This window comes from Hypomesus nipponensis, chromosome 10 (assembly GCF_054491055.1).
Source record: "Hypomesus nipponensis isolate SF chromosome 10, ASM5449105v1, whole genome shotgun sequence".
In the NCBI taxonomy this organism is placed as follows: Eukaryota; Metazoa; Chordata; class Actinopteri; order Osmeriformes; family Osmeridae; genus Hypomesus; species Hypomesus nipponensis.
The window spans coordinates 14,837,589-14,857,500 of record NC_140370.1 but is presented as its reverse complement, the minus strand read 5'-3'; the positions used below and the strand labels follow the sequence as shown (position 1 = coordinate 14,857,500).

At 42.1% G+C, this 19,912-nt stretch overlaps 4 protein-coding genes across 5 annotated transcripts in view; 1 reads left to right on the top strand and 3 right to left on the bottom strand.

The window, feature by feature from the left end:
• The window catches only part of cntnap2b (contactin associated protein 2b), a 32,325-nt gene extending 23,887 nt beyond the window's left edge, over positions 1-8,438 (bottom strand). Inside the window, exons 1-2 of the mRNA XM_084707502.1 lie at positions 8,087-8,438; positions 483-593 (exon numbers count right to left, since the gene is read on the bottom strand). Coding sequence (XP_084563628.1) covers positions 483-593; positions 8,087-8,168 — 193 coding nt within the window. The 5' untranslated portion in view covers positions 8,169-8,438. The remainder of the gene's footprint in view (positions 1-482; positions 594-8,086) is intronic.
• Positions 8,439-9,896: 1,458 nt separating this feature from the next.
• LOC146271938 (protein transport protein Sec61 subunit gamma) lies at positions 9,897-11,231 on the bottom strand. 2 transcript variants are annotated; one of them, XM_084707141.1, is made up of 4 exons: positions 11,076-11,230; positions 10,555-10,665; positions 10,250-10,352; positions 9,897-10,090 (listed from the first exon to the last, which is right to left on the bottom strand). In XM_084707141.1, exons 2-4 carry the CDS (start codon positions 10,646-10,648, stop codon positions 10,081-10,083), a joined length of 207 nt encoding a protein of 68 aa, XP_084563267.1. In that variant the 5' UTR covers positions 10,649-10,665; positions 11,076-11,230; the 3' UTR covers positions 9,897-10,080. The 2 variants fall into 2 exon arrangements, with proteins under 2 accessions (XP_084563267.1, XP_084563268.1); XM_084707142.1 differs by lacking the exon at positions 9,897-10,090 and having other exon boundaries at positions 10,246-10,352; positions 11,076-11,231.
• A 201-nt stretch (positions 11,232-11,432) lies between these two features.
• On the bottom strand, positions 11,433-14,114 carry LOC146271937 (retinol dehydrogenase 12-like). The gene is made up of 7 exons (XM_084707537.1): positions 14,092-14,114; positions 13,742-13,857; positions 13,229-13,384; positions 12,989-13,093; positions 12,636-12,845; positions 12,230-12,422; positions 11,433-11,928 (listed from the first exon to the last, which is right to left on the bottom strand). The coding sequence occupies exons 1-7, from the start codon at positions 14,112-14,114 to the stop codon at positions 11,826-11,828; spliced, it is 906 nt and encodes a 301-aa protein (XP_084563663.1). The 3' UTR covers positions 11,433-11,825.
• A 3,424-nt stretch (positions 14,115-17,538) lies between these two features.
• Positions 17,539-18,739, top strand: LOC146271936 (putative G-protein coupled receptor 141). The gene has a single exon (XM_084708170.1). It carries the CDS (start codon positions 17,539-17,541, stop codon positions 18,397-18,399), a length of 861 nt encoding a protein of 286 aa, XP_084564296.1. The 3' UTR covers positions 18,400-18,739.
• The last annotated feature ends 1,173 nt before the right edge of the window (positions 18,740-19,912 follow it).

Below are 19,912 nucleotides of genomic sequence, written 5' to 3'. Positions count from 1 at the left end.
AAAGAGAGAGAGACACAGAGAGAGAGAGAGAGAGAGAGAGAGAGAGAGAGAGAGAGAGAGAGAGAGACAGAGAGAGACACACAGAGAGAGAGAGACACACAGAGAGACACAGAGAGACACAGAGAGAGACACAGAGAGAGACACAGAGAGAGACACAGAGAGAGAGAGAGAGAGAGAGAGAAAGAGATACAGAGAGAGAGAGAGAGAGACAGAGAGAGACACACACAGAGAGAGAGAGAGAGAGACACAGAGAGAGAGATACAAAGAGAGAGAGAGAGAGAGAGACACACAGAGACAGAGAGAGATAAAGAGCAAAGAGAGAGGAGAGACAGAGCGATGAAGAACAAAAAGAATCATCAGTTCAGTACACTTGTCAGAGTAGAGATATAAACAGAATAAATCAGATGTCAGAGAGTGACGGGCTGATTCCCGAGGCCCGGTGATCCCCCAGACGTGGCTGTGAGAGATGCACAGCAGCCTACCTCCTCTCCTGTTGAGCTTGGCGTATCCGGCCCCGTACCCTGTAGACAGCACCGACGAGCCTGAGAACAAGCTGTAGCCAAGAGGAGTTGCCAGGGAATCGTCACATTTCCCTGGAAGACATCAGGCAAACAAAGGCACACATTAGACCTACAGACACACCACCAGGAAGTACAGACACACCACCAGGAAGTACAGACACACCACTAGGAAGTACAGACACACCACCAGGAACTACAGACACACCACCAGGAAGTACAGACACACCACCAGGGACTACAGACACACCACCAGGAACTACAGACACTGCCAGGAAGTACAGACACACCACCAGGAACTACAGACACTGCCAGGAAGTACAGACACACCACCAGGAACTACAGACACACCACCAGGAACTGCAGACACTGCCAGGAAGTACAGACACAAGACCAGGAAAGTACAGACACACCACCAGGAACTGCAGACACACCACCAGGAACTACAGACATGTCAACAACAATATATCAGGAGCTACAGACATGAGGAAATAGTGACATAGTACAAATAATTCAGACATATAAAAAAAAAATCTAAATGTAAAGCAGTCATCAACTCTCTTAAGGATAGTGTCTGTCTGGCTTTCTAACCCTCTGGATATAAAAGCCTGTTTCCATTAAGATGGTGTACCTTGGAAAGTTTAATAGATTTAATAGGTTTTTATGCAAATCAAGTTGACCTTTAGATCCCCTTTGTCTACTTGAAATCACCATTTAGAAAGAGTCCTCTTGTTCGTGAACTAGCCAAACGCAAACACCCTGATCTCCCATGACCACCGAGGGCAGTGCTTCGACTAAAGGCTCACAAATTATCCACAAACTAATTAAAAACTAATCTTTACAACATAGGGTTCAGTGGAGGAATATCAAGGCCAGGTCTCATCTCTTATAAAGTCACAGACTAGCTGTTTGTGGTACAGAATGCAGAAATCCTTCATCATTTCCCATTCTTCAATACTTGGTTCAATAACTGAACAGAAAGCCCTGACCATATAAGATGACCTGCTGGCTTCAGCTCAGTAAACTTTAGAAATGTGGGGTCTCGCATGCAGTGTCTTCAGAGATGATGGTTTTCAACCACACTGCAGTCACTTTTGAAAGTGAACAAAATGTCGTTTATTTGGACATAAGTTGACTGAGAAGAGATTGAGGTAATCAATACTGTTTCCCCTGAACGTCTGACTTTAGCCATTAGCCCGTTGAAATCTGCATTCCCAATGGACCGCCGTTGCTCTGCTTCTGTCATAGCCAAGAAGATTGCTTCTCTGCATCGATGAACATTTAAAGAAAGAGATTGCCTCCATCCATTTCACTGCTCAGACTAACAGGGAAAAGCTTGACGTTTGATTGAAACGGAGAGAGAACAAGCAAGTAATCTCCACGGCTACACAGACAGGTGGGGAGAGAGAGCAGCAGAAAAACACTGTACGGTAACAACAAACACTTTTCAGGAGCCGAAGGAGCAAAATAATTAGTTTTTCAAAGGAAACTGGTCTTTGTGAAGGTTGTCAGCCATGGGGCACGTACATAGCTGTGGACAAAAAAAATGCTACTCTTTACACACTTAGTCTAACAAACAACTTTGTGAAAGCCATACTTCAAGGTGTATAAGGAAGGATGTTGTAGGACTTGCTGGTGCTGTGCTCTGCTATGTTCGAGTGTAAGCCGTATGGAAGCAAATAGATGACATCATGTTTTGAATTTGAAGTCACTGAATACTCAATATTGAAATTTAAATACCACCGAATTTGTTGGTTTTGAATTCACCTCTTTAATATTGAAATATTGATTTATTTCAATGTGGAAAAAAAAGATCTGATCCAAAAAGTCAGGTTTCTCAAATTTGAACAGTAAAATTCAGATCTCAAAAATGAACATAAAAAATCAAGCTTTAGAAATTCAATAGAGCAAAATTCAGGCCGCTCAAATGTTGTTCTATTTGAATTTGTGAAGCTTGATTTATTTTCTTTTTTTGAATTTTTGAGATCTGAATTTTCCTGTTCGAATTTGAGCAACCTAAATTTCCAAATCTTTATATTTTTTTTTTTTATCAATGGATTTCGTTGTAACAGTTCCTTTCAATGTAGTCTACCACCCAGCAAAAACATTGTCTTTCTCCAAATGTTTGGATGTTAGATATTAGGTTCTAACAATAACAATAGGTTTGGAGGTGATACGGTTAAAAAAAGAAAAAACTACCCAAGCTGCAACAGACACTAACACACCTCACAACTTCCCCCAAAATGTTACCTTCTTTAGTTTGTCATAAACGGTTATTCAAACAGTCAATCAATCGTAGAAAGCTGGGGTCAGCAGAAGAAAGTGATCCCTAACCCTCTCATTTACTGCAGCTGCTGTACAGATCTGACAGAAGAACAAATCCAGTTCATCTTCAAACGGAATCACAACAAATGTTCAGCTTCCCCTTTACATGAAAACAAATGAACAACGTGTAGCAACTGCTGCGGTAGTGGTGCAAAACGCCGACTCGTGATGCATCTCCCCCTCAGCCTATTGACCTGTCTTTGACAGTGTTCATCATCTGTTTCACTTGTAGATTCAGATTGTGTTTCTGTGTTCTTGTGTTTACATGTTTGTGAATAAAAAATAGGAAGTGAACAGTCCTTTCAGAAACACTAAGAACTTATTACAAAATATGAACCAACTATTATTATCGGCTGATATAAATGTGTTGTTTATTATGGTATGATAGTGAATTTCTAAACAATGATCAATTCATTCTTAGTCTCTCAGTCCTCTGAGAGGGAAATCAAGGATGTAGAATAATTCTTTCTCCTAAATGTTTGATACAACAGTGATGATGTCTCGCATGTTTCAACATTGAATAAGAGAACAGCCACAGTGAGGGCAATGGTGGCCGAGCCAAATACCACAATAAGCCCTGACCGTGCAACTCATGCACACTGTGAGTTCAGCAATAACAACGGCTTGGCCCTGCATCCAAAACCCAACCTTAAAAAACCCCAGCGATGTATCTCTATTACACCAAGCAAACCCCTTGGGCGGTGCAGCAAACACAAACGCTCGTTCATAGGGAAGTTAACCTGTTTCCCGGGTTTTAAATGAACCCTTCCACGGCTCCACAGAGACAGTGACAAATCTATTTACATTGGCCTGCCTTTAGTTAAGCGTTAGCCACAGACACAGGCTGCTCCCTGGAAGACGGCATCAGACGGGCAGGTTTGAGGAGAGTAGCCAAGCGTCAAATTAAACACGCTCCCTCCATCTTCTGCTGTCGTTGATTACAAACTCACACATTAGTCTGGTGGAGGGCTTGAACACACTGTTACAGGGTGCTCCTGAAGCGCCCACACACACACACACCACCGCTGAGAGAGGGTGCGCACACACATACACACACGAGTGCACGCTCATTTGCACAAGTACACGCAGCCACTCATGGCCAATTAGTCCTGAACGTTTTAGCTGGGGGTTGACAACATGTTGGCAGGACTACAACCTGTCATCATGTTGTTGATCTAGATCTTATTGAACTGGTATAGTCTTAATATCAATGTTGTGAGAGGCTAAAGGCTGTAGCCTGGTCATTTTGACATCGGTCTCAACTGTCACACTTCACTTCACATCAGGTGTGCTTTATTTAAACTGTCAGGTTCCATAAAGTCAGCTGGAATAGATGACCCATTGACATGAGTTATCTGTGGGAGGAATGATAATTCAAGTGGAATTTCTCAGCCTGTGCGAACAAATGTGTTTTAACACGTTTGACCCAGGTCTCCTGCACTGTCTCTGGTCCAATGAGGTGATCCCTCTGCAATGGAGATATCGGATACAACCGTGGTCAATAATGGATGCCTTCAAGGAACAGGAATAAACCAGGAAAAGGATTCTGTACCAAGAATATGAGGGTTGTAGACGGAGAGGGTGGAGATAAACTTGCTGTGAACCCCCAGTTCATAGACTATATCGTGCTGGAGGATAGAGGATGCTATGTGTGTTTTACAGCTATGTGGGTGGGGTGAAACTAAGAGCACATTTGAATAAGGACGTATGACAGGGTTGAAACCAAGGACATTTGATCATGTAGGCTGATTATTGATGTGTTTACCAAGACTGCAAGAGTTTTTATGACGTACTGGATCGCATGCGTATGTATGATGCATGCATGATGGGAATGATCTTGATGGATCGGAAAAGCTTTTGGTTCGAACAAAACTGCAAAAGTTGGCTGCAAATCCTCTTAGAATAGTGAACACCACTGACGAAGTGGACCTGCAGGGGAATTCTAGGAGGAGAAAGACAAGGTTTAATTGGTATTTTCTTTTGGTTTGTGGTTTTAAATTGGTCATGCTCTCCAGTGAGCCTCAATAAAAAGCCCCTGGTGTTTTGGTAAACAAAATCACAGAGAATTTGGTAAACATACCCACAACAAATCTTCACACTTGCATACCCCCCCCCCCCCACACACACACACAGACACCCTGACCCTTACATCATGCCGGAGTTAAAAGGTTCAGATCAAAGTCCCCTACCTGAGAAGAAGGAGCCCTGAAAGCTTCACACACGCAGGCTTCCCTGTGAGTCTACGGCTATGGGATTACTCCAAACAGGGTGCTGATTAGCTTTATAGCATAAGGCTGTCAATTAGCTACCCCCCCATACAGACACACACTCACACACACACACACTCACACCCCGGGCCAAATCTCAGGGTGAAGCCGGGAGGAAGGCCCTTGAATGGAGCCCTCCACGGCCTCCCTTTGTTTGAGCAAATCAGTCGGTAGAACACAGCATCTGCCGCCACGCTTCTTCTACCCCCCCCCCCCCGTCCCCCCGTCTCCCTTCCTCTCAGATGAATACTGATCTTGAATGAAAACACGGCCTGTCAAAGCTGTTCCACATGAAGGGGGGGGGGGGAAGCAACAATGAGAGAAATGCTTGATTTTTAATTTCACTTTTCTGCTGGAGCAGAAGTGCATAAGAGGAACCCCACTGAATTAGCTCCTGATCTCACACAGAGAGAATGACCAGTCATCAGTAATGCCCGGACACAGGAAGTGTGTGAGTGTGTGTGTGTGTGTGTGTGCGTGCGTGTGTGTGTGTGTGAGAGAGAGAGAGAGAGAGAGAGAGAGAGAGAGAGAGAGAGAGAGAGAGAGAGAGAGAGAGAGAGAGAGAGAGAGAGAGAGACAGAGAGTCTCATTCTGCTGTCAACCATTCTACTTAGGAAACAACAGTAGAATAAATAGATATTCATGTCACATTTGGAGTAGGATAGGATAGTCCTGTGATTTGGATAATAACATATTTGCTGGCGTATTTAGTTTTATTCAGTTGAATGTCAAGTTACAAGACTACAATATCTATTGTATATACAAATATATAGGTATACACATTTTTATACTGAAATATTGATATATATATATTATTATTTTTGAGAGAGAGAGATCAATTATTTTATGGTAAAACGCCACAGATTTGCACTAATAATCACTTATAATTAACACTATATGAATGTAACACCACAAACTGCTAATTGTATTCATTGAATTGTACACTACACTAAATTCAGCATGGCTTAGTTATATATTCGGCCATGGATTTGGTAGATTTGGGAGGGCCTTTGTTTGGTACATGGCCTTCAGTTGAGTGGACAATGGGAGGAGCCAAGAGAGGGGGAGGGTCAAGAAGGGGCATCACATGGTTTGACAAATCACAATGGCAGGTGTTCCGAATCGTAATGAGCTTCCTCATTTGCTTAACAATAACCCCCACCGCAATCTAGAAGCTTGCTGCCATGCAGGGCCAGATATTATCTTGACACCTGATCAATGTTGTTGTTCTGCTCCCTCACTGATGTCAGTCTCCAGTTTCAGTATTCTGTATTATTGGAAAAACCTTTTAGCTGTATGTTGAGACTTGGGGCTGGTAACCACGGAGATCACACCATCCATACTGAGGAAACACCATTCACATAGCATGCATTTATGAATGGGTAATAATCTGTGTATTTTAAACAGATCTCATAAATGTGTGTGTTTGGTAGTCAGGGAAGGCTAACTTGCTCCAGACAGTCTCCTCCAGTTTACCTTAGTGAGGACTGAAATGTTGTTAGGTTCATTTTTCCAGTGGGGTTGTTTATCCATCATCCAAGGCCATTATTCTGACTACCACACCTGATTTATATAGATCCCCTAGGTCAGATGAACTTAATTGGTTTGAGGATTTAAGCACCCTTCTCTCTCAGCTGCAAGTTTAAACTTTGTGGTTTTGGAAGTTCAATACAGCGTGCCAAATCTGAATGTACATTTCCAGAGTCTATACATTGTTGTCTTTGCACTATTTGAATTTAACATGAACTGTATTGATATAACAACTCTATACAGGACCACTGAGACACAAGTCACATGGTCAGAAATGGGCTTCTACTGATGTCCCAGGGGTCAATACAGGGTTTTTAGAGGAAGTCAAAGGTCACTGGATTTACACTTCTTGTCTCATTGATGCAGCATGTTATTAAAAACAATCATTTGCTTCTGCTTTTGCCTTTAAATAATATATATCCAGATAGGTTGAGTCTATAAAAAAATACTCTGTTGGACCACAGTTTATAGCCATTATTTTAGTAAGGATATGTATTATTTTAATTAAGAATCCTAACAGTCTGTGTGTCTGTATTGGAACAAAGTAGCTCTAAGGAGGATTTCAGTTCACATCCAGGCAGTGGTAAAAATCACTGCAAAGGATTAGCTGTTATAACTAATGTATTTTTCTTTATTTTTTACCCATCTAATACACAGAAGACGTTAGCAAAGTCTGCTCCCCCCTCCCCTCCCTTCGGATTCTCTCTTTACATCCCTCACTTGTATCTCTCTCCTCTCGCGCTTTCTTACTCTTCCTAATAAAATTAAATGAAGGGCTCGCGTTTTCCACAGTTCTTCACGTAATAATGCTGTGCCTCTCCATGTTCGGAGTGTGAACACACCCTGTCATCGTTGGGTAGCCTGGGCAGGACAACGATGCCAGTTTACACTGCCAGACCCCGTGTGACCTGGGTTCAATCACCTGCAGTGGGTGCAGTTGGTGAACTTATTAGTGTAATGAAAAATGCGTAAACTTTCTTCCAAATGCTTATTCATTTTCACACCTTTGAAAGATGTAGGCTATTGTGCAAGTACAGGGCTCTCACAAATATTTTGTTTACCTCGGAACATGTCTGCATAGAAAGACTAAATGTAGGCTAGCCAATCTAAACATTATTATTATTAGCCTCCCACAAATTATTCAAAACCAAACCATACAGTTCCTGACCACACATGGCATACATCAATTAGGATTGTAAAGCGACAATGATGACAGGTCATAGGTAACCGAAAACAACTAATTTCTCAACGAATGAACACAAACGACACAATGCTGTCTCCGATTAACTCCAGTGTTTTCATCATAGCCCATGCACTCCATAAACTAATAATCACTTTGACGCATACACACCACACTCTGCAATACCCCCGGTCCAGTATGAAGAGTACAAAGCAACGAGGTTGGAAATCCCATACAGTGAATGGTATTTTAGCTAGCCTACTTACGGGATGTTGAGGACACAGCGCTGTGGATGCTGATGCGGCTGAAGATGCAGAACAGAACCGTTAACACCGGTCCGGGATACATCTTCGATTTGAGCCCGCTTACAACAAAATAGGATTTTTGTTTTGTTTGTTTTGTTTGGTAACCGCCTTATCAGGCGGAGGCAAGCGGAAAACAGCTATACAGACGCGGCTTCTTTATTAGCTAAACAGAAAGTGGATGCTTCCCAACAATGGCTCACACGCTGGTGCGCAATTATTGTTACCCCCTTCTGTCACCCTGCAAAACTGAACAGTTGCCAACAACGGTTCTCTTCTTCAGTCAATATCCGATTGTGACATGTTTTTTCCCTGCGCTGGCCCATCCGCTCAAACTGCATTGTCAGAGACCCAGCTAATTATGAAATGAGGGAAGGGGTAGTCGCTGCCCAGGTGCTGAAGTGGGAATGGTCTGGCCTATCCCCCATATTTGAGTAATGATGGTATGTTCCAACAAACATACACAAGGGGACACGCGTCGCAGACATGAAATGAAAATCGAGATTAAACTGCTTTTCGGGAGTATTTAACTTTCGTATCATGACGTAACCATATAGTCTACTTTCGAATGAAAGGATAGACAGGCGGTCTTAATATTAGGTCTATAGGCGGTGCAAGGTTGGGAGGAATTTGATTTGACCGTTATAAGCCAACTTACTCTGAAAGGAGGTGAGACATGAGAGTGTACTAGCAATCGGGATAGGCCTACAGTATCCGTCTAGGAAAGAGAGACGAAGCCCTTTTTATGCGCCTTGTAGCTTAGGCTACTAGTTAGTGAAGTAGCCCACTGTAAAATGCAATAGAAATCTGAAGCTGTCAGATTTTCCTCAATGAATTATATCAGGCCAGCGTGCCCGGCCATAATAACCACGGAAAAATGAACAAGGTTTGAAGTGGCGAAAACCTGACGATACACCGATGTACCATAAATTTGAACGGTTCTGTTAAATACATATGACCGGGGATGTGATCTAAGAAGGTTACAATGTGAAGTCTATTTTTCATTTCATGTCACGCCACCCAATATGAGTGGGCTTACTCACCTGGTTTGATAACAATAAAAAGTAGGCCTATTCGCCCATTTATTTTTCCCGTTTACATGTGCGCACCCTTACATGAATAAGTTATAGCAATAGTGTTTGTTTGGGCGAAGATCCAAGTCCAATACTTCTATCATCGCTTGTCTTTCTCTTGCGCCGTTGGCATCAAATATTTAAGAGTGATACTTTTTAATCTCTTCAAATGAAATCTATACAAATCCCCTCTGATTCAAAAGTGTATACATCTGAGTTGTGCTCTTAACCTCACTGCTCATTTAAGATTAATTGTATAAGGCAGGCTGTGTACAGGACTGGACTGTTTTCTTTCTGTGTCATACTCCACTTTGTTCCAACAAGTAATATTATTCTTAAAGATACACAATGTTGTACTACAGAACCCATGACGGCTGGTATACCAGACGACATTGCAATCTGGTGAGTGGTCCACCGTAATGTAGGCTAGTATTATTAATAACCCCCTTTGTATGGAAAATAGCTTATAAAAAAGATGTGTACACACAAGCAGGTTGATTGAATCTGTCTGCTCAATGGCTGATGAAATCATACTTCTGCTCCTGACAACTGAGATCATACTGCTAATAAGCAACATTCTGACAGAAAATTCAGCACTAGAAAAACAATTTTCCGCTTTAAAAAAAATCCACCTGCTCTTCTATAACTCAAACCAAGTTATTTTCTGAGGTCATAAAAAAAAAAAAAACATAATGACAGAGTAAGGAAATCAACTTTATTTACAAAATCAGCCTGTATGAGTTGTTGGTGGCAGTGAATTCATACACACAAATATGAAGAAATAAAACATCAAAAACACTATTCAGCACTTGGTTCCAGGGTCCATTTGCATCCGGACAGCCAGCAAGTCAGCCACACAGATCAGTCAGTCAAGGGAAAAGCTGTTCAGCCGCCACTGTGAGATGAGATAATAAAACGACAACATTCATTAATAAAAGACTTACACAAGTTAATAAAGCAACTAATGGTCTTATCCATCCATTCATCCATCATGAGGTTAGGAACACCAACTCACGATAGAGGGAGAAACACAAAACAGGTCCTGGGTACTTACACGATGATGTTGTTGATGGGGATGTGGATCAGCTTGACAAAGAAGCCAATGAACCCCATGATTGCGAAACCTATCGCTGTTGCCATGGCAATTTTCTGAAATTCTACAAAGTATCCAAAGAGGAGAAATGGGTGATTAAATTATTGAATGCAGAAACACCAGAATAGCTACTGTTTGTTTAGGCTTGATGTAATGAAGTTTTCCAAGTGTTCCATGGCAGGTTTCTGGACAAGGGAGGCAACGTAGCTACAGTAACAACCTAGGTTAAATCATAGCTTGAGAAAACAAGTATCGCTCAAGCCTACCTTTTCGGTCAGGCTTGGTGCATCTCTTCACCAGCCTTATTGAGTCTTTCACAAACTGACGACTGGGCTCCACAAACTGCATTATTTGGTCCATGGTGATGAGGTGCTGGACTAAATTAGACAAAAAGAATAAGATCGTGAGTAAATTACTACAGCTAGTGTTGCTTTGATGAACTAGCATTACAGAATACCAAAAGCAGTTACTGAATTAAGACACATTCATGTATTTTGGAAATGTACGGTGATTAATATTTAGCCTACACATTGATACAGTAAAAAAATAACCAGGATTATATCTAAGTCATTACATTCAGTTAGTACATTATCGTATAACATTTGCTTATCAACATCAGTTCACTCCCAAGTTATGGCTAGTTAGCTCGACAGATAAATGTAACTAATCAACATTTTGCTAAGCTACATCGATAGCTAGCAACATTTATAACTCAGAACACTGAACGTTTACACAGTGTATCTAGAATGCTTTTTTAAGAATTTTGGTGATACATCAGGCGACTTACCGGTTATTTCCTTGGCTTGGAACAATTTGCTCAATGGTTGTACGCTGACTGTACCAAATAGAGAGCAACGTAAGGTTATAGCTGAACTGAAAGCCACGTATGTTTAAGATGAGAGGCTGATGTTGCAACGTATTGCGCGTGCGTAGAGTATGACCCGGACGCGGTCAAAATAGCAAAGTGTGGGGGGTCTGTTACCTTTTTTCATCCTGTTTCACTTAACATTACCACGAACAAATATAACCATGCTGAACTATTTAATTGGATTCAATTGGAAGAAAACCTTTAACGTGTTCATAAAAATGAAGTCCGGAATTTCACTATTGTGTTGGCCTGTAAGTGACGCTAAGATTGGATTTAGAATGCCTATGCATTTTGCCGCTGATGTCATTAATCAAACAAGCAATAGCCTATGTAGGCCGAGCAGAAGTGAAGTTTATTATTTTGACAGTACATCCACAGTACTTCCCAAGCATCATGGCATATCCATTGTTAATGCTAAGGCTGTGTTCAACAGTGCAGTATAAAAAAAAATAATGGCATCATATTTAGCATTTGCATAATTGAATCAACTGTATAGCAAGGTGATGTGAGGATTTGAATCTTGGCATGTATGGCATATCTATGTAACACATTAACATGTGTTAGTATCCATCTACCAACTTTTTCTTCTATCCGTTGTTCTTGCATATAGGTCCCGTGAGCATATCGTAGAGCGACTATTCGTAGCGCGTTCGATTGATGAATGATCGCTCAATCCCAAGTGATTCCGAGCATTTGACAGCTGAGTTCCCAGAGCTTCTCAGCCATAACGTCATCCCTGCCAGCCCGGTCACAGCTCGACAGTTTACAGTCACTGGAGGAGGAAGAGAGACTGACATGAGAGGACTTATCTAAGTTTTTGCAGCATAATGTCAACAAAGTTTTAGATTGAACAGCTACACTGTGTATGTGTTGTTTTCTGTTAGATATATTACGTAAACACAAGCCTAGAGGAACAACTCTTGGAAGGCTAAAATAGATTTTTGTGGCATTGGGTAAAATTCTTAGATGAACAGCTACAGTTTGTTTGTGCATTGTTGTTGTTTTTTATTGCCTTTGGTCAACACAAGTGTAGAAGAACAACCCTGTGTATCTCTGTGTTGTGTGTGCTGTACCAGTAGTATCCCCCACTCTGGCTGTCCAGGTTGGGCTCCACAGCACAGTAGATGGAAGTCTGAGCTCCCTGAACCACCGTCTTGGTGAAAGGACGCACAATCTTCCAGGAGATGAGCAAGGCCAGGTTCATATGTCTCTTCAGCTCCGTACGCACGATCCCTGGATGAACGGCGTACACAGTCACCCCTGTGCCTGAAAGAGGAGAGGGTTTAGAATCGGTCTCTCTTTAGATCTCACGGATGTTGTGACACGCATATTCTGACACGCTTTGAGGCGTCTGTGGACCATCTAGAAAACACAACCCTGTGCCTGTGAGCTTAGCGAGCTAAGCTAGCCCGATGCACTATAACGACAGTGGTCCCAATAGTGCTCATAGCAAACCCCACACATGGTAGCACTCCTGACCCTGCAGCCTCCTAGCCAGGGAACGTGTGGACAGGATGTTGGCCAGTTTGCTTTGCCCGTAGGCCCGCCTGGAGTGATAGCTCGTCTCACTGTTGATGTCCTCCAGCTGGATCCGCCCCCAGGCGTGGGCCATGGACGACAGGGTGATGACCCGCGACGGCGCCGACCTCTTCAAGAGGTCAAGTAACAGGAAGGTGAGCAGGAAGTGACCTGGAGAGATAGACAGACTCGGGGTCAAGAACGAGCCCTCGACGATTTGCTCGATCAGTGGCTTCATAAGGGTGACAGCGGCCCACATCATTTCCTGTTTTGAAACATCTGCATGGTTATGTCTCCATCTTGTTTCTTTTTACCCAGATGGTTGACCCCAAACTGCATCTCGAAACCGTCTGTAGTCTTGGAGTACGGACACATCATGATGCCGGCGTTGTTGATCAATATGTTCACCTGGCTCTCCTCTGATGAAGAGAAGAAAGAAAGAAAGAAAGAAAGAAAGAAAGAAAGAAAGAAAAAGAAAGAACGAAAGAAAGAAAGAAAGAAAAGTTAGATCCTGAGGATAAATACAGGGCAGGAAGACAAGGAAGTGGTCTCACCTCTGTTAATGATCTGTGAGAATTCCCTGATGGACCTGCAGTCTGCCAGATCCAGAGGCCTCACCAGGATATTTGGGTTCCCAGAATTCTCTGTGATCTCAGCCTTGGCCTTCTCAGCCTTGACGACATCCCTGCAAGCCAGGATGATCCTGCCCCCTGCAACATCACACTCAGACACTTATTCATTCAATTTAGCCAATGGATTGATTGATTTGTTGATTGATTCAGTGGTATTCACGCACAGCTGCATCAAGTGTATTGGGGTCAAGGAGTTTTCCATGTTAGCAATAGAGATAGATAGAGATGTTGACCCTTTGTTAGTGCATGAATTCTTCAGCAAATGATGACCTGTCACAGCTAAGGTGTGTTATGAGTAAGGTATGTTATGCCAGGTTGCTTTGCGTTGTCTTGTCCTAAGAATGTTTGTGCCCAGTCTGACCCTGTGTTGTTCTGTGCATCTGACAATAACAGACTTGAACTTGAAGTGTTATGCAGTGTTAGGATGTGCAGTACCTCTCTTGGCCAGATCAAGTGCTGTTTCCTTTCCTATACCAGTATTGCCGCCAGTGATGATGACTGTTTTGCCATCCAGTCTGGCATCGGACTCCCAATGGCCACAGAGCAATGCTCTGAAAAAGGGGTTCGCATATTGTGAGAGAATACCAGCTGTTACTGAACGGCATACAATCACATTTAAGTATGAATTAGTCAGCTTTGACCTTTTTTTTCTTTTGTCTGTCAGAGCTACTAATTTGCAATCTCTAAATAGTTTCACCATTCACCAAACAGTTCTGGAGATAAAGTACCCCATACATCTGACCCCGAAAGCCTCCTAGCCAGCATGAAGAGAATGAAGGTCTCACCTGAGCGTGTAGATGTTAGCCATGCTGGAGGCTGGAGCCTGATTCACACGTTGTGTACAGAGCAGCTTTGGGAGCAAGGTACCCCACGTCCTCTCTTCCTCCTTGTATTGTCACAACATGACCCTCGACTGCCGTTCCAGGTGCCAGGTACCCTAGCTAACCTAGTTTACCTCACAGTTTAGGTTGTTTGGGTCGACATCACACCTAAACTGGGTAAGACTAGGCAGTTTGCTGTGCTGCCTTGAAAATAGGGTGGCTGGATTGTTGCGGTGTGGTTGGCCAGATTGGGGTTGTGGATGCTAATACCAGATTATCCACTGCAGCGCGGTTCAACCCTGTGATCCACTTTGTAAAACGGCAGTGACCTTAGGTACTGTGTATACATTAGTCAGGTGGCTGAGCGGTTAGGGAATCGTGCTAGTAATCTGAAGGTCGCCAGTTCGATTCCCGGACAAGCCAAATGACGTTGTGTCCTTGGGCAAGGCACTTCACCCTACTTGCCTCTGGGGAATGTCCCTGTACTTACTGTAAGTTGCTCTGGATAAGAGCGTCTGCCAAATGACTAAATGTAAATGTAAAAATACAATACATGCCTGAAGCACTGACAGCATAGACTGATTCCACCTGACACTCAAAAGACTGTTAGAGTTAGAAATACAATGTAATAATTAAAGGGTTCAGGAATTGAAAGGATTGTGAAACCATAGCCCAAGATGAAGTGAAGTCCACAACATTCCAAGAATAAGAGCTAATGGATGATAAGCTGTGTGTTACCCTGGAAACTGCACACCTTCAAATAAAGGGCCTTTATGTATAAGGACAAAGCAGGTTTAATGAGGACAATGTCCACAAAGGCAGCTATTACAGCTGAATGTAATAGGTGGAGGTGGAGGACGTAGATCCATAATTGCAGATCATACTTAGAATGAAAGAATCGGGAGCCACATTAATACTAAACTCTTTTTTCACCTTGTGTTCTCTTACAGTGCTGGTAGAAGTGGCTGAATACAGTTTCAGGACGTACACACCGAGAGCACCATCTAGTGTTCACCATCTAGTGTTCACCATCTCGTGTTCACCATCAACTTCACCACTAATCCCTCTGAGCCACTCAATTCAGCCTGTAAAATAAGTCAACTTGGATACACATGACAAACCTTGATAAACCCTGTAGATGTTCATTAACAGATAGGATTGAAAGTTTGAGGTTCAAGTACAGTTACGTTTGACACATTTGCTTCTCGCTCTTTGATGCATAGTCACTGGACTTTGGCTCAAACAATGCAACATGTGTTAGCAAGAATAAAAATAATAGTTTTACTGTCTGAAATATCTATTGTGACTGTTTTTCCCACGGTGCCTACCGGAGTCCAAGGCGTATGTTCAGGAATGACATAATGACGTCAGTTGTTCAAAACCCAGGTGAATAAACCAGTACGGAATGAGGTCGGCCGTCGGCATGAGTCTATACTGAAGTGCATAAGATTAAGTTTATACGTGCCAGAGGGCCAAATATTACACTGTCCACTAGAAAACTGCATGTTGAAATCAAGTTATTATTAAGACAAACATGTATTCCTTTATGATTCATCCACAGGAATATCCATTTCATAGGAAAAAAACAAAACCAACATGCTTCATGTTCAAGCAAAATGTTATGTAATGCCAACAAGTGTTCACACAGACTATTTATTGTTATCAAAATCTATATCTGAAGTCATCTTATAAACACATGTATGCAAACAAGAGAGAGAGCAATAGAGAGACAACTGTTTGGAACCCCTTAGCTGAGAAGTAAACTGCTTCCTTGTATGTCAGTTGAAAGCTACATATTACTGTAAGTGGGCTGGACTCTACATGTGGTACTTTCAAAACCCCTTCCTGAAAGCTTTTATCACAGACTATTACCTGCATGCAGACTGGGACCAGAGCAGGGATTGTCCTTTTCCTATTTCAACAGCAGGTACATTTATATAGAAATACAATATTAATTCAAAATGAAAGTAGGTTTACTCTGGTGAATAAAAATGTTATTTTGATTTAAACAAATTTACCAATGTGTCTAAATGTGTGCTGATTTTATGTGACATACTTCCTTCAAAGAGGGGATTTCAAAGGAAACCACTGAATCAATGTGACTGCCTTGAATCCTGGCTTTGATTTCTGCAATTCGACAGTTTGTAAATTACAAATGACAGCCCAACATAACAATTCCCAAATAATTTAGAGCATAAACACACAAACTCACCACATCGGTGAAGAAGGAAACAAAATACATAGTCTTTTCATTGGAGTGAATCATTAGCCAGCTGCCCCACATGACACAGCAGAATCTACACCAGACACATTATCTGAAATGCTTTGGAAAACAGGCAAAAAATTGAATCTATAAGTGGAAAGATGGTACAGTCTGACTGTGTGCCTCATCTGTTTATTTATCTGTTTACTTGTTATCTTTTAGGATAGTTGTCAGTGTCGTTCCCTGCCTAATCACTGTGTTGTGTTCTGCTACAGGGTGGTGTGTTTACATCTTCACCATGCTCAGTCTTTATCATTTGACTTGCTGTAATAGTGTTTTGTATTAGACTTTATTTAAATGTTTGTTTGTGACTAAATCCATTAGGTGTTGAGTGGAGCTTCTTTGAGGAAGGGGGTCCCGTCCATTGAGTCTCTTCAGTAATTGTAGCCTGCCTTCTTCAGTAGTCTACCACTAACTGTAGCACAAATATGTGGGATCAGATGGCTGAGTGGTTAGGGTGTCTGGCTATTAATCAGAATGTTGCCGGTTCAATTCCTAGGCGTGACAATTGACGTTGTGTCCTTGGGCAAGGCACCCTACTTGCCATGGGGAGAATGACCCTGTACATACTTTAAATCGCTCTGGATAAGTGCGTCGGCTAAATCACTAAATGTAAATATAATCAGTAGACCCATATCAGGTCTTTCACATGAGTTATTGTTGTTAAAACTGTGTCTGCATGCTGCCTGGAATTTGTAAACATGCTCAGAAAACAAATCGTTAATTTAAAAGCGTTTCCCATTGTGAAAGTTCTTTCAGGAAATTACTTCACCGTGGCTTGTTAGATTTGTAAGTATGGTGTGGTTGCATGTGGTCATGAGTTGTGTATCAACCTTCTGAGGTGTCCAAATAGGTTTTGTATTGCACTTTAAATGCCTAAGGCTTTGTAAATACTTCCAGATTTGGTTTCAAAATGTTTTATGTTGAATATAAAATAAATATGTACAAGGCTAATATTCCATAAAATCTCTAGGCCCTGTACCAGAATTAGATTGATCTTGACTATCACAAAGATCCATAGGAACATGTTTACCATTGAGCGAGGCTAGATCAGACTAGAACTAGAACACCTGGGCACTTATAATGTAATAGAGACTCTTTTTTTCTCTCGTTTCTACCATTGCAGGTCGAGATAAGGCGAGCTCAGGATGTTGAACGATACCGATAACAATATCCCAAAGGAGTACAGATATTCTCTTGTGTTTCTGTATTCAATGGTTCTAGTCGGAGGGGTTATCAGTATGTCGCTCATGATCAACCTCCTTCATTCCAACATGCGCTCTGTGACCACGACCGCTGTGCTCAACCTCATAATCGTCCACATTCTCTTTCTCCTGACCGTGCCCTTCCGTATCTACTACTATGCCTACGGCACCTGGAAACTAACCAGCGGTTTCTGCAAGGTGGTCAGCTTGATGATCTTTGCTCACATCCAATTGGCCTTCATCTTCTATTGTATTATCCTTGTCGGCCGCTATCTCACGTTTTTCAGAAGAACCAGCCGGATGGAGTTTTACCGGACTCTGCACGCAGTGGGCGCCAGCTTGGTGGTGTGGGCCCTTGTGCTGCTCATCATGCTTCCTGTTGTCGTCAAGGAGTACGGATTAAATTCAAACAGTACCGGCAGCGACCAGTGCTTTGACTTTGGAAATTCGCTAGAAGTGGACACAGTCAAGGTGTTGAACTACATCATCAGCTGTATAATCCTGGTAGTCACTCTGGCAATGGCTGGTTTCCAGGTTTGGATTCTGGTTCATGTGTACAGAACCTATCGGGCTTTGACCTTCTCTCACCAGGAGTTCTGGGCTCAGATGAAGAGTGCTTGTTTCGTAGTGGTGATGGTCGTGTGCTTCGTTCCATACAATCTGTTCAGGATTTACTACGTGAGTCAAGCCCAAAGACAATCTCTGGACCCAATCAATGAGATCCTTTTGGCGGTGACGTCTCTTAGTTGTTTGGACATGCTGACATTGATTGGTCGGCCAACCTGCATACCCTGCTGGAGGTGACGTGAAATGGACGGAAATAACTGTCAACGTAATGAATTTGACACCATATTGATCAAATACAATAACTGTGTACTGTAACTGTGGTATTAATGTATATAATATGTATGTCATCTCCAGTTCCGATAATCTGCTATAAACTTTTGGGGGGGGCGATTATATTACATTTTCTCAAGAGCAAATCCTGAGGTGGACACCAAATGTACTGCTGTAACACATAACACATAAACAAAGCTCCATTGTGTCCATAATCAGCAAAGCGCTTTCATTGCGTATTATTAATGTTATTGAAATTACATATTTATGTTTACAGTGATTTATTGGGGGGGACAAATCATATTTTTCCCAGGATGGGGGGGGGGGGGGGTCGAGTCCCCCCTGGGATTTCTGCCTCTGGTCATCTCTAATGACATGTATGTAGATGTAGATAAAAGAGGCTTGAGGCCAATGTTCCAGGCTTACAATAAAGTCACGTTTGAAGATAACAGTTGACTCGCGTTTGTTACATGAGAATAACACGACAGGAACTTCCTCCTTGCACGGTGTTTCTCAAGAAGGTAGATTGCTAGTCACAAGTGACTGTTGTGGACAGGTGCTAATAAGAAAAGTAAGGGTAGTCCAATGCTTAAATTATACATATATTATACTTCGAATCAGGTTAATGTAATAGTCTAATGTAATATTGCACATATTTTCGTCCTATTTCCCCCAAATAAATTAAGTTACCATACTTGTAAGACACTTTATAGTATATCCTAAATGGTATAAATGCTGCCAATTAATGATTGACGTAACAACTCATTGTAAATGGTCAGTGACCTATAGGCTATAGCATATCGATTAAGGTAGGCCACTCGGAAGCATGTACACTGTCTGCTTGATTCGATCTTGATAAGCTAAGCATTCTGTAGCAAATTATAACATATACCCTATATTTATTGATTAAAACTACTTCAGTAGCCTATAATAATGCACCTAAAGTACAAACGTGAGCACGTGCAGCAATCGCTATCGAATCAACAGACGTGCAATTTTGCTGGCAGGGGAAGAATACAAACAACGAAAATCACCAGTTTACTGAATTTAAATTTGCAAGAACTATAGACTAATACAATAACAGGCTTAAATGAACTGACAACATAAGTTAAACGACTTACATTTCTCAAGGACGCACACGCGCAATCTCATCTCCGCTGTGAAGCGCGTGTCGCTATTCTCCGACATGCACTCTAACAATCACGGCTGATCTAAAATGTTGTACAGCCTTATTTCTGATACCGTTGCGGCAGAAATTTAACCGTGGCGAGCCGCCACGGAAAAATCAACATAGCGGAAACACTGGGCCTACTGCAAATAGCACTACTGATGTACTCCTGAAACTAATGTTAACCACACCAAATCACTGTTTGGTACCCTAACGCCATGTCACCTAACCTAACCCTACACCAAACCCACTTCTGCACTGTGCTATGACTGTCTTGCCTTGTGTCTCATGATAGACTGCTTGCTAACTGCC

Coding starts and splice junctions, on each gene's coding strand:
- LOC146271938 (XM_084707141.1), bottom strand. CDS start 10,648: ATGGACCAAATAATGCAGTTTGTGGAGCCCAGTCGTCAGTTTGTGAAA. Junction 10,353..10,554: donor CACCAAGCCTGACCGAAAAG/GTAGGCTTGAGC, acceptor GATACTTTGTAG/AATTTCAGAAAATTGCCATG.
- LOC146271937 (XM_084707537.1), bottom strand. CDS start 14,114: ATGGCTAACATCTACACGCTCAG. Junction 13,385..13,741: donor ACTTGATCTGGCCAAGAGAG/GTACTGCACATC, acceptor GTGATGTTGCAG/GGGGCAGGATCATCCTGGCT. Junction 12,846..12,988: donor GTTTGGGGTCAACCATCTGG/GTAAAAAGAAAC, acceptor CTATCTCTCCAG/GTCACTTCCTGCTCACCTTC.
- LOC146271936 (XM_084708170.1), top strand. CDS start 17,539: ATGTTGAACGATACCGATAACAATATCCCAAAGGAGTACAGATATTCT.